Source organism: Nyctereutes procyonoides, unplaced genomic scaffold, assembly GCF_905146905.1.
Source record: "Nyctereutes procyonoides isolate TBG_1078 unplaced genomic scaffold, NYPRO_anot_genome, whole genome shotgun sequence".
NCBI lineage: Eukaryota > Metazoa > Chordata > Mammalia > Carnivora > Canidae > Nyctereutes > Nyctereutes procyonoides.
The window spans coordinates 573719-588215 of record NW_026575025.1 but is presented as its reverse complement, the minus strand read 5'-3'; the positions used below and the strand labels follow the sequence as shown (position 1 = coordinate 588215).

The window sequence follows — 14497 nt, the reverse complement described above, 5'->3', positions numbered from 1 at the left end:
TTTTTTTTAAAGATTTTATTTATTTATTCATGAGAGACAGAGAGAGAGAGAGAGAGAGGAAGAGACAGCACCTGTTGTCTCTTCTTGATGAGAGCCCTTTTAACAGGTGTGAGGTGAGCCATTCTAATCAGTGTGAGCCATTCTAACATTGTGATTTTGATTTGCATTTCCTTGATGATTAGTGAGGTAGAGCATCTTCTCATGTGTCTCTTGGCCATTTTGATGTCCCTTTTGGAAAAATGCCTGTTTAATTCTTATGCCTATTTTTAATTTTTGTTGTTGTTGTTGAGTTGACTAAGTATATATTTTGGATATTATCCCTTTATCTGATATAGGGTCTGCAAATTTTTCCCCCTATTTTATAGGTTGTCTTCATTTTGTTTCTTTTGCTGTGCAGAATCTTTTGAGTTTGATGTAGTCCCATTTGTTGATTTTGGCTTTTGTTGTTTGTGCTTTTGGCTACATTTAACTTAAAACAAAAAACAAACCACCAGTGTTTCCACAGCAGTGGCAACATTTTACATTCTCATCAGTAATATACAATATCTCCAAATTCTTGCAAACATGTGTTACTTACCCTGTTTTTGATCATAACCATCCTAGTCGGTAGGAAGTGGTAATGTCGTTGTGATTTGATATATATTTCCTTAATGACCCAGAAATCTGAACCAGCAGTGGGGGGTTGCTCTTTTCTTGGCTGTCCCAATTCTGGGGTATGGCATATGGTAGGCAGGCAGTTAAAACTTCACAGCTCTGTATTACAGCAAAATAGCTGCCTCATTCCTCCCCAAGCTTTTCCCATGGTATATCTATATCTATATCTATATCTATATCTATATCTATCTATCTATCTATCTATCTATATATATATATATCACTTCACACCTGTTAAAAGGGCTCTCATCAAGAAGAAATATATATATGTAATATATATATTTTTATTATATATAATATATGTTATGCTATGTTTATAGCAGCAATGTCCACAAAAGCCAAACTGTGGAAGGAGCCTTGGTGTCCATCGAAAGATGAATGGATAAAGAAGATGTGGTCTATGTATACAATGGAATATTACCCAGCCATTAGAAATGACAAATACCCACCATTTGCTTTGATGTGGATGGAACTGGAGGGTATTTTGCTGAGTGAAATAAGTCAATTGGAGAAGGACAAACATTATATGGTCTCATTCATTTGGGGAATATAAAAAATAGTGCAAGGGAATAAAGGCGAAAGGAGAAAAAATGAGTGGGAGATATCAGAGAGGGAGACAGAACATGAAAGACTCCTAACTCTGGGAAATGATCTAGGGATGGTAGAAAGGGAGGTGGGCGGGGGGTGAGTGACTGGGTGATGGGAACTGAGGGGGGCACTTGACGGGATGAGCACTGGGTCTTATTCTATATGTTGGCAAGTTGAACACCAAATTGAATAAAATAAATTTATTAAAAAAAGAATTTGATAGAATTTTAAAACACATAGGTCTGTATTCTTTTTAGTATTGCCACTTTCTCCAAATACAATATAATATCACACAAAAAAAGAAGATGTGGTATATGTATACAATGAAATATTACTCAGCTATTCGAAACGACAAATACCCAGCATTTGCTTCGACGTGGATGGACCTGGAGGGAATTATGCTGAGTGAAATAAGTCAATTGGAAAAGGGAAAACATCATATGGTCTCATTAATTTGGGGAATATAAAAATTAGTGAAAGAGAATAAAGGGAAAGGAGAGAAAATGAGTAAAAATATCAGTGAGGGTGACAAAACATGAGAGACTCCTAACTCTGGGAAATGAACAAGGGGTAGTGGAAGGGAAGGTGGGCGGGGATTGGGGTGACTGGGTGATGGGCACTGAGGGGGACACTTGGCAAGATGAGCACTGGGTGTTATGGTATATGTTGGCAACTTGAACTCCAAAAAAAAAAAAAAAAAAAAGTAAGTCCTTGGGAGGCTGGGAAATCTTGGGCCATAGGTTCAGCATTTGTGATAAACTTAGTCCACTTCTCTGTTTTTCCTTGGCCCTGAGCCATATCAGGAGACTTGTTAGCCTCTGAGACAGGGTCTCACAAGACCAGGGTGTTTAAATTCCTGGTCTGGTGCCAGCTTCTTCCATCTGGCTGGGAGAGGGAGTTGGTCTCTTCTAGGAGCTGACTCTGCAGCTCAGACACTTAAGAAAGTCTTAACACTTTTAACACTTTTAACTTGTTCCAGTTTTTAGGGCAAGAAAGTCAATAGGATTCCCAATCTGGTTGGGTCATATTAGTGATTTCATCCAAGAGGTCTTTCATAAGGACTTCATATCTGGGGTCACCTAGGGGATGGAGCAGCCATCGCTTCTTGTCACCCTCCACCCCACGCTTACCACAGAGAGCAAACAGGGACTTAGGACCAACTTTAGATGAGTTCAGTGCTATGGTGGTTGCAAAACGTGGCATGTTGGGATCTGCTCTTATAGGTGGAATCTGAAATTTCAGATTCAGAAATTCAGAAATTTTCAATCCACCTCACTTTTTCTAGAGAAAATGTTCAAGCAAAATAATGAATTGTACATTATTCAAGCATTTCGACTTGGCTATACAGGTAAGTTGTCTCTCAGTATTGATATCTTTTCTGTTAAATTCAAATTTTCTATTGTTTTCTATGCAACAAGACCGATTTGATTCTTGATAATGATCCTAATTCCATCCTCTTTTCTGAATTTTGATTTAAAGTTTCCAAAATCCTATCTTAACTTGGTATTAGGGTTTGAATTCAGAAAAAAAAATACAAATAACAATCAAGAACTTACATTTTTTTTCTTAGAAATTTATAGCGTCTATAGTCTGTTTATTCACTTATCTGATCTCAACACCCATCAGAGTCAGGTAGACTGAGTATTGACATCACTCTTACAAATGAAGAAACTGAGGCTCAAAGTGGCTGATTGGAGGAGCTGAGAACTCCCCAGTTTGATGGCTGTTTCAGACTCTCAGGATCCACTAGTAGTCAGAACATGCCCTCAAACCCAGACCTGGAAGATCCCAATCTCATGTAGTGAGTCCTCTACCCATTTGGAATTGAGATAAACTTCTTTTATGTGATTTCTGTACCTGTCCTCTGCCAGCCTTTTTTTTATTTCATAAGATTATAAGAAGACAGATAATACAGAGTTCTCAAGCTCTTTCTAGAAAGACTCAGCTTCTTTTTAATCTAAAATATATTTTCAGCTACCTTTTCTCTGTGAAGACCGATGGATTTACCTGTCAATTGCCCAGAACCTTCTTCTGAGATTCTGCAGCATTCTGTAAAAGTAATTCTTGTGATAATCATTTGACTTTCTCTGCTTATGAATCTCACAATTGTGGTTGAGGATTGGAAGCATCCACACTGGTCAGTACATTGAGATTTACAAGCTCAAACCCACAACTTGGATGTTAGGGTTGGAGCTTAGATATGTAGAAGGACATTGCAGAACTTGAAATAAAGGGAATCCCAGGTCAGGAGGGCTGAGATGGGATGGGGAAAGTGGTGGAGCAGAGGGAGATCAGAGGTGGGACAGGCTGGGGCAGATGGTGGGGAGACCTGAGTGTAGCAGCCAGGCATCATGAGGTGGTGGCAGCAAGGGAACCAGGTGAGCATTCAGTATATCTGTGCGGTGTGAGACTGATGGCATGTGGTGCTGAGAGAATGAGGTTAGCATTTGGAACACTTAAATCACATCCAAGATAGGGTAGGACTCCTCTTCAGGCTCATATAATTCCTTGGGCAAATTTCTATCACAGTCTGAATACTGTATACTCCGTAAGAATGAGGACCAAGCTGACTTCATCTCCTGTTTCCTCAGCCACCAGCTCAATATACCTGATCATGATATGGTATCTGTTGACTGAATGAATGAGTGGATGGACCTTTAAACCTACTGTGAACCCAGGGACTTGGGGATGAACTCTGAATTTATCTGGCTCACAAATATTTTGAATGTGATAGTCTCTTCATGTGATAGTAGCTCGTCTTTCTGGGTGCATACAGAATGCTTAGAATCCTTCCAGACTTACAACTGCTGAGATAACTAATCTTGGAGATGCACAGGCCAGAATCAGTAGGTAGGTGGCCAGGGCCTTAGGAGAAGATTTGGACCAGAGAGGTCCCTGAGGGCAATTTCTGTGAGGATAAGGGGGAAAAAAGTGAAAATGGATTTTATCCTTCTAGATAGCACATGGAAGAGGAAATGAAGCATAAAGAGGTTAAAAACCTGTTCAAAGTCATACTACTAGGAAGTGTCTCAAATTATGGGGAGGTTGTAAAGTGAGAGCATCTGTTCACAGATGCAAGGAGAAACTTCTATTTGCTTCCAGGATCCACCAGTTATAGCTGATAGCACTATTCCTCACCGCCAGCTCTCCTCACTTGGAAAGCAGGAGTACTATGGCTCAGGAAGATGAAGTCAATTTCCAAAAGTCTCACAGTTACCTCAAGGAAGAGTCAGCACAAGAGCCCAAACTTCCTGACTCTTATTGGAGAGAAAGCTTAGGAGAGAAAGAAGCTAGAAACTCTCAGTTGGAGAACAGTGCAGTGAACAGCATGTGGGATTGATGTCAGATGGAGGAGCCTGGTCAAATTCTGTTCTACCATTTACTGCCCTGGGATAAGTATATAAAGGAAGAAAATTCATTGATATTTAATTTTATCATCTGTGAAGGAGAAAATAAAACCTAGTTTTTGTCTCATTGTAATGATGAAATAGTATGGTACATAATAAAACACCGAGTTATATATTCAGAGAGACCAATTGTATGGGCATGAAATTTTCTCTACCAGTTCCAACAATTGCTTTGACAAGATCTCTCAAGAGCTGGCATCTAAAAGGCTGAGATTGAGAAACACTGATCACCTATAAGTTACTTCTCAGTTCCCCCTAAATTACTCTTTGTAGCTTTAATAATTTCTGAAAGGGAGAAATATATTGGATAGTAAAACATAGGAAGTTCAGCATTACCAGTGGTTAGAAAAATACAAATTTAAAAAAGTGAGTTGAAAGTTAGTGAAAAATAAACCTGATATCTATTACTAGCTGGGGTGAAAGAGGTTATCTACATTTTGGTGTTAGTTATGTAAATTGGGTACTGCCTTTTTTGGTGAGAGATATCAAAATTCTTTATAACATCTATATCCCTCTGTTTAGTCTGTACATCTGAGCAATTATCTTAGGGACCCAGAGGTAACTTAATGCATGATGAGGTTTTTTGTGGTATTAGAAAAAAATGACTTATAATTAGTAGGTACACCTACTTGACAGAATAATAGGCAGAATGATAGGCAATCATTAAAAACAATGCCTTATAATGATATAGGAAATATTTAAATTGTATTCATCAGGATTATATATGAAACATATGGTGTGATTTCAAAAGTGTCAATGAAAAGTGATAAAAAATCATAGATGGAAGAAGGAATGGAAGAAAAAAATACATGAAAAACTTGGGAAGTTTTTCTTTTTGAATGGTAGTACTAAATTTTTTTCTCTTTATTTTTTAAACTCTGTCTACTTGCCATGAGTTAGGTTTGTAATTAGTTTTCCACCACTTTTCCTAAGAGGATCTGCTGGTACACAGCCTTAGCAGAAACCAGAGTCAGCAACTTTGTCTTTCCTTCTGCTCCTTTCGTCTGTTCCATGACAGTACTCTGAGTTGTGAGGTGTTTGATAGTGTGGGACAGAGAGACAGACTGGGAGTCAGGAGACATGAGATCTGTGTGCAGTACCCCACAACCTCACTTCCTGTGACTTGGGTTGGCTGTTTAATATCTCTTGGTCAAAATGTTAGTATTTGAAATCCAAAGATGTTTGTACCAGCTTACCATACAAATAAAATTATCCTTAACGGCTTATTGACAAAGAATATGGGAAGTGATATTTTAAGAGGTCCCCCCCTGTAGCTCATAAATGGATGAAATCCCTTATTTGGTTTTTGAACTATGATCACTTAAGGATTGTGAGAGTTTTCTAAACCAGGGAAGAGACTATGAAACATTATTTCCTCCCTACGGGAACTTTCTTTAATCTTATCCAGGCATTGAACAATATGCATCATTCAAAGCAGGGGAAAGAGGACCAAATGATGCAGAAGGATGACTTTTTAAGAATAGTGTTATTTCTATCAATGTGCCATGTTAAAAAGTAATTAATTCTGATAAGAACTTACTGACCTCCTTAGATCCAGGTATTGTAAACTTCCTATATTTTTTGGTTTATTTTTGTATTCATTCAACAAATAGTCATTGACCACTGTTTAGGTCTGGTGATATAGCTATTAAACACAAAGAATCCTCTTTCAAGATACTCTAAGCATAGGGTTGGAAGGTGGACAGGCGCTAGTACAACATAGTGTGTCCAAAGAATTAGGATAGAGCTGCGATCTGGGTACTATAGGAATACAGTGCAAGTCCTTATAGTCTAGCCTAGGGTGGGAGAAGAGACCATCTTCCTTTTGGAGATGATATCTGAGCCTATTATTGGAGGATGTATGGGAGTAGAATTGGGAAAGTTTGGGGGGATAGCAAGTGGGTGGCAATGAGATGTTAGTGAGTATGACTTGATCAGGGAATTTACGGTAGTTTAATATGGCTAAAGCACATGGTAGTGGACAGGGAAGGATAACATGGGTGGATCACTAAGATTCAGGGACTTGTGATGAGGCCAAAATGCTTAGATTTTATCTTAAATGTAAAGAAGAGCCTTTAGCGGATTTTAAACTGGATGATGACATGATTGAATGATTGAATTTTATACATATTACTGGCTGCAGTGTGGATGACTGAACAGGTGTCTGGGTGAGATATGAGGCAGGAGAGATTAGTTATGGTGTTGTTGGAGCAACCATCAGATTATTTTGCTAATTGATCTAAGTCTAGTGCTGAGAACTATGGTTGGGGCTAGGTGGGTGCTCAAAATGTTTGTGGAATCAATGAATGGATGGATGGATGGTTGAAAGTTAAGGAACAAGGTTTGGTAAAGTATGATGACAAATTTTGAGATTATGAAATAGATTAGTAAAGGGAGAAGTCAAGGATGACTTACTCTTATGTTTGTGGTGGGAGATGGAGGAAATATAGAAGGAAGAGCAAGTGGAGCTGGGGTTGAGATGAGGAAATCAGTTTTTGAGGAGATGCCCATGTGCAGTGAGAAGTGCAATTAGGAGCTGGTTGTGTGGTTCTAAAAAAAACTACAACAAATATTTAGGGAAATTATTTTCCCATAAATGGTTATTTTTAATGAACTAAAATTTATATGTATTGCAGTTTTTTAAAAAAAGATTTTATTTATTTATTCATGAGAGACACACACACACACACAGAGAGAGAGAGAGAGAGAGGGGGGGGGGCAGAGACACAAGCAGAGGGAGAAGCAGGTTCCATGCAAGGAGCCTGATGTGGGACTCGATCCCGGGTCTCAGGATCACACCCTGGGCTGCAGGTGGCACTAAACCGCTGCGCCACCGGGGCTGCCCTATATTGCAGTTTTTAGTAAAAAAAAAAAAAAACTCCATGAAGATTTTTTCAATCAGAAAACAGAATTTATTCGTGCTAGTTAAAATGCAAGAAAGGCAATATTTTGGGAGTTATTATGTCTGTTATTTAACTTTGTACTTGGTTAAATTATTAATTAGGAATGCAGAAAATTATTTATATTATTAGCAGGTTCTTGCTTTGGGATTCAGGATTTGGAATAACGCTATTCCACAAACACTGCTTTCCCTCAATTTGAAGTTTCTCGAAAGAAGGAGTAACAGATTTTTCTGGGTGAATCTCTTTTAACCCAAGTCCTTGCTGTAGCTCACGATTCATGGATAGTTCACGAAACATCACGGAATTTTTCATGCTGGGACTCTCACAAAACTCCGAGGTGCAGAGAGTTTTATTTGTGTTCTTTTTGATTGTCTACCTTGTCTCTGTTGGAGGCAACCTACTTATCATGATCACCATTATCTTCAGTCCCATCCTGAGCTCCCCTATGTACTTTTTCCTCTCATGCTTGTCATTCATTGATACTTGCTATTCCTCGTGTATGACCCCCAAACTCATCGCTGACTCCTTGTATGAGGGGAGGGCCATCTCTTTTGAGGGCTGCCTGGTTCAATTCTTTGTTGCCCATTTATTGGGAGGAACGGAAATCATTCTGCTCACGGTCATGGCCTATGACCGCTACGTGGCCATCTGCAAGCCCCTGCACTACACGACCATCATGACCAGGCATCTCTGTGCCCTGCTGGTGGGGGTGGCTTGGTTGGGAGGCTTCCTGCATTCCCTGGTCCAGCTCCTCCTGGTCCTTCAGCTGCCCTTCTGTGGGCCTAATGTGATCAATCACTTTGTCTGTGACTTGTACCCCTTGCTGGAACTTGCCTGTACCAACACGTATGTCATCGGCGTGCTGGTGGTCGCCAACAGTGGTGTGATCTGCCTGTTGAACTTCCTCATGCTGGTTGCTTCCTATGCTGTCATCCTGCGTTCCTTGAGGTGCCATGGTTTGGAGGCGAGACGTAAAGCCCTGTCCACCTGTGGGGCCCACTTCACTGTTGTTGCCCTGTTCTTTGTGCCTTGTATATTTATTTATATGCGGCCATCATCTACTTTGTCCATAGACAAAATAGTGGCTGTGTTTTATTGTATTTTGACACCCATGTTCAACCCCCTGATTTATACACTGAGAAATGCAGAGGTGAAAAATGCCATGAAAAATCTATGGAAAAAATGAGCAATTGTGGATACTGATATAGTAGGGGGAAAAAAAACCCCTATCATTCTCAGTAAGAATTCATATTGTTATGATGAGAGCTGAGAGACTATCAGAAAATTTCAAAATAAAACTGATTTGAACATTTCAAATTATGTCTAATCTATCCATGTCCTGTTTTACTGACCAGTCAGATTAGTATACACAACTTCAATTTCTTCTTACACTAAATTGCAGGACATGGAAACAGTATCTTTCTCTCTCCTTTGCCTTTGTCTGAGATGGAGCCTTCATCAGCCTGGGGAAACAATGATGGGTATAATCCCCTTATAGAAATGTTACTAACCTGGTCCTCCAACTTTGCATATTGGAATATTGATCAGAGTAATTACTGATGGTTCACCTCTATCTGATTCTGTCTACAATTTTTTTTTGAAATGGTACTGAACTGTAGCTTAATGTGATCTTATTACATTTAAAAATATGCTAGGAAGTGTCCATAAGCTTCACAAGATTGACAGGAGTCAAAAAGGTCAAGACTGCTTTTATCTGGCATGTGCCAGACAGAGGCTGCTACATTGCTGGGTCCTGGACACAAGACCACAAGGCGCAGAGCAGTGACCAACTCTGGAGAACACTGGATGGGGCTGACCAGTCTTCAGTTGCCCTGAGATAGAAGTTGTCCTTACTACATAATCTGCACTTTCTCTCCATCTGCCATGTGGATTCTTAGATGGTGGTCCAAATATTTCACGCCATAAACAGTTTTGAAATCACAACCTGGACACCAATAGTTAAATATCTTTTCCCTGAGTGTGATTGTTTTTTCCTTTGACTTTGAGGGAATAGTGAAGGCAGAGGCTTTCTGAGCATCAATGCTGTCTCTGGAGGGTCAGTTGGTTTGGGGACAATAATGTCGGAGAGAATCTGTAGCTTGGGGCTCTGAGAATACAGCAAATACAATGAGGAATTATTGAGCCCAAGTCATGGAAGTGCACAGAATAGATTTACACTAAAATTAACATAACTCTAATATGCTGTGAAATTCTGCAACAAATGTGTAAATATTATGTACCACATTGTCTAAACATTATGTGACCACACACACACACAAATGATTGAGCACTGTTCTGGTACATCAGTTTATAAATAGGATCTCATATTATCCTTATAAGAAATTGACATGGTTTTCTTTTTAAAAATGAAGAAAATGTATTCACAGAGGCTGATTTACTTAGCCAAGGTTGAGCTAGAATTTAAATCCACATCTTTCTGCCTTATGTATGATATTGCCAAAATATCAAGATATTGCCAAAATATCTATCAAAATAGATAGACTTTAGATATCTTTAGTCTATCTAAAGATAGACTGCTTTACTATCTGCTGATCTTTCTCTGCATATTTTACTTTTTTTCCTGCTTGTAAGCTTCCGGTTATTAATGTTCTTTTTTTTTTCCCTGAGAAGGTTCTATGCTGTTATTTATTTATTTATTTATTTATTTATTTAAATTTATTTTTTATTGGTGTTCAATTTGCTACATATAGAATAACACCCAGTGCTCATCCCATCAAGTTCCCCCTCAATGCCCGTCACCCAGTCACCCCCACCCTCCGCCCATATCCCCTTCCGCCACTCCTAGTTCCTTTCCCAGAGTTAGGAGTCTCTTAAATTCTGTCTCCCTTTCTGGTATTTCCCACTCAGTTATTAATGTTCTTATTGTCAGTCTCTGATATTCACTTGCCCAGATTTAAAGTCCAGAGTCACTATCCAGTATAACATCCATGAGGCTTTGATTTTCTCTAATCCACATGTTAAGATGCTTGCTCCCACTCACTTGTTACTGTGGAAAGACTTTGCTTTCCATGTGTATGTCTTCTTATAACTTGAATTTATTGAGTTCTATAGTCAGCTGTCCCAGGTATTCTGTTTGAGGGCAGCATTTTATTGATAATACAGTGAAAGGAATTTTTTTAAAACTTTCTTTGGAAGGAAGAAAAATATAGACATAAAGTAAAAAAAATCTCATTAGGTGTAATAGCATTTCCTGTGCACTACTTTTGGGTATTTTTCCTGGTTTCAGCAGCTCATAATTTCCCTGTTTTCCATCTAATGCCGGTAGCTTACACATTCCCCTACAATTTTATGTTCCATAGTATGAAGATATTCTTCATCTGTTTAAGAAAGATAGCATTTATCATTATTTGTTATCATAGAAAGCGTTTATGACACGATATGGAATTAAAAAATCAGGTTATGAAACATCATGTGGTCTGGTGATGTAAAATTTTATAATATGTTTGTTCAGGTCTGGATAGGGATGTGTGTTTGCAAGTAGGTTTATAAGGGCAACAGTACTTTGTGGTATGATTCTGTTTTACTTTGAACTTTTACTTGTGTTTGTTTTTAATGTATAATAAGCATACATGATTTCTTTTTTTAATAATAAATTTATTTTTTATTGGTGTTCTATTTGCCAACATACAGAATAACACCCAGTGCTCATCCCGTCTAGTGTCCCCCTCAGTGCCCGTCACCCATTCACCCCCACCCCCCCCCCGCCCTCCTCCCCATCCACCACCCCTAGTTCATTTCCCAGAGTTAGGAGTCTTTATGTTCTGTCTCCCTTTCTGATATTTCCCACACATTTCTTCTCCTTTCCCTTATATTCCCTTTCACTATTATTTAGTTTCCCCAAATGAAGGAGAACATACACTGTTTGTCCTTCTCCGATTGACTTACTTCACTCAGCATAATACCCTCCAGTTCCATCCACGTTGAAGCAAATGGTGGGTATTTGTCGTTTCTAATGGCTGAGTAATATTCCATTGTATACATAAACCACATCTTCTTTATCCATTCATCTTTCGATGGACACCGAGGCTCCTTCCACAGTTTGGCTATTGTGGACATTGCTGCTATAAACATTGGGGTGCAGGTGTCCCGGCGTTTCATTGCATCTGAATCTTTGGGGTAATTCCCCAACAGTGCAATTGCTGGGTCGTAGGGCAGGTCTATTTTTAACTCTTTGAGGAACCTCCACACAGTTTTCCAGAGTGGTTGCACCAGTTCACATTCCCACCAACAGTGTAAGAGTGTTCCTTTTTCTCCGCATCCTCTCCAACATTTGTTGTTTCCTGCCTTGTTAATTTTCCCCATGCACACTGAGAGATCTAAATGTGAGACAAGATTCCATCAAAATCCTAGAGGAGAACACAGGCAACACCCTTTTTGACCTTGGCCACAGTAACTTCTTGCAAGATACATCCACGAAGGCAAAAGAAACGAAAGCAAAAATGAACTATTGGGACTTCATCAAGATAAGAACCTTTTGCACAGCAAAGGATACAGTCCACAAAACTAAAAGACAACCTACAGAATGGGAGAAGATATTTGCAAATGACGTATCAGATAAAGGACTAGTTTCCAAGATCTATAAAGAACTTATTAAACTCAACACCAAAGAAACAAACAATCCAATCATGAAATGGGCAAAAGACATGAAGAGAAATCTCACAGAGGAAGACATAGACATGGCCAACATGCACATGAGAAAATGCTCTGCATCACTTGCCATCAGGGAAATACAAATCAAAACCACAATGAGATACCACCTCACATCAGCATACATGATTTCTCCCAAACTACAGACACATTAAAAACAGAATATACTGGAATTCATAAACAAACGCAAGCTGGTTCCTTGACAAAAAACATCCCAGATGTGGTTCTAGATTCTGGGACATCTGGGACAGTGAATAGAATCACACTCAAATCCTATATTCAAAAAAGGACCTAGTCCCTGGAAAGCCATATTAGAACGTTTATTAACGTAATGGGTTTTCCTCTTAATAGACCAATGGAGAAAAACCATATAATTATCTCAGTACATAGTGCTAAAGTACTTTTATCAGCTCTCAAATATATATCTATCAGTGATTACAAGTGTTTTAGGGTCCTGGAGATGATTTAAAAAAAGAAAGTTCTGGCAAGCAATGTTTGAGGGGCTTTTATTAGCTATTGTATATCTCACCCAATGAGAGTGGGGCAGTTGTCCCATTCCAGCACAACCCAACTCAGAATGCTTTTCCTAAGGTTTTTTACCACTGAATTTCTTTACCCTCATCTAGTTTCCCCTAATTTTACATCTTCCCATCATCACATGTAGTATGTAGAGTGGTCCACGGTGCTCATTGTGCTTAGAAAACTCTATGTATAGAGGTCTGCTGGTTGGAGAAGTGGTTTCCCCAGGGTGCCTTCAAGTGGCCCACATCTTAGTACTTAAATCTATTCTACATTAAGGTTGATAAATAGTGATTGGAGGAGAAATGTTTTACTTATTTACTCAACTGTAAAGAAAAATACATACTGTATTTAGAAGTTTTGAAAATGCATAAAGCTGTATGTATGTTTATGATGGACACATAACTAGACCTGCAGAAATGTACCAAGTTCTCTGAAATCTCATTTTCACCTGAGAACAGAGAACTTAATTTATTAGTCTGTTTTTCTAATCTAATCTTGAGACTTCAGTTTTTTTTAAAATTTTTATTTATTTATGATAGTCACACACACACACAGAGAGAGAGAGAGAGAGAGGCAGAGACACAGGCAGAGGGAGAAGCAGGCTCCATGCACCGGGAGCCTGACGTGGGGTTCGATCCCGGGTCTCCAGGATCGCGCCCTGGGCCAAAAGCAGGCGCCAAACCGCTGCGCCACCCAGGGATCCCTGAGACTTCAGTTTTTAAAACAGTTCTATCCATGGTGGAAACACTTTCTCTTGAGTATGGCATCCTTTTCCCCAAAAGGTAAGTTTTGGAGGCTAAAGCACCCTGCCTTCTGTAGTCAATGGGACGGGTCCACTTGCTCCTTGTCTCGCTTTGTTTACATTCTAGCTCTTTGCTATAGGTGAAACTCATTGCATCTATTCCTCAATATAAAGCACCTACAGTGTTCCATGGAAATTGTGAATGAGAGACAGGAGGTGCCAACTCGGCTCCATTATATGCTGTAGTTTTGTCGAGGGGATGTAGCTATATGTCTATTCCTCTTGTAGGTAGGATTCTCTAGCCCAGTCTTTCATTCATCATCCTTTTGGCTCAGCCCAAAACTTTAGAATCATGCTGACCCTTCTCTCTCTCTCTCTCTCCTTCCCTCCACCCTCATCTTATAGCTGATCCTTGAGCAAATATTTTTAGCACAACTTCAAAATATTCCCCATCTTGAAGAGTTCCAGTCCCAGCCATGATGGAGTAAGCACACTCCACCTTCTCCCTCCCACAGAGATACAGCTATGAACCCTAGACAGAATGCATGGAGAAGCCATCTGAACACTTTGAAGACTGAATGATAATAGGCATATTCAGAAAGAGATCAGATTTGAAGGTTCAACTCCCTCCCCTTCTCCATATGACTTGGTCTGAAGTCTAAAACCATCCAGACCTGGAAGTATGCATTGGGTACATGTAGGAAGAGCTCCAAGAGAATCCTTTTTTCTCTTTTTAAATTAAATTCAACTCACCAACTTGTAGCACATCATTAGTTTCAGATGTAGAATTCAATAATTCATCAGCTGCTCCTCATATCATGTGCCCTCCTTAATGCCTACCACCCAATTATGCTATCCCCCCACCCACCTTCCCTCCAGAAGCCCTCAGTTTGTTTCCTACAGTTAAGAGTCTCTCATGGTTTTTCTCCCTCTCTTATGACTTCTTATTCACAGTTTTTCCTCTCTTCCTCTATGATCCTCTGTGCTATTCCTTATATTCCCCATATGAGTGA

The 14497-nt window shown here is 39.3% G+C and overlaps 1 protein-coding gene across 1 annotated transcript; it reads left to right on the top strand.

Moving 5' to 3' along the window:
* The first annotated feature begins 7829 nt into the window (after nucleotides 1-7829).
* LOC129503028 (olfactory receptor 140) lies at nucleotides 7830-8738 on the top strand. Its single transcript, XM_055314902.1, has one exon. The coding sequence runs from the start codon at nucleotides 7830-7832 to the stop codon at nucleotides 8736-8738; it is 909 nt and encodes a 302-aa protein (XP_055170877.1).
* The last annotated feature ends 5759 nt before the right edge of the window (nucleotides 8739-14497 follow it).

Coding starts and splice junctions, on each gene's coding strand:
- LOC129503028 (XM_055314902.1), top strand. CDS start 7,830: ATGGATAGTTCACGAAACATCACGGAATTTTTCATGCTGGGACTCTCA.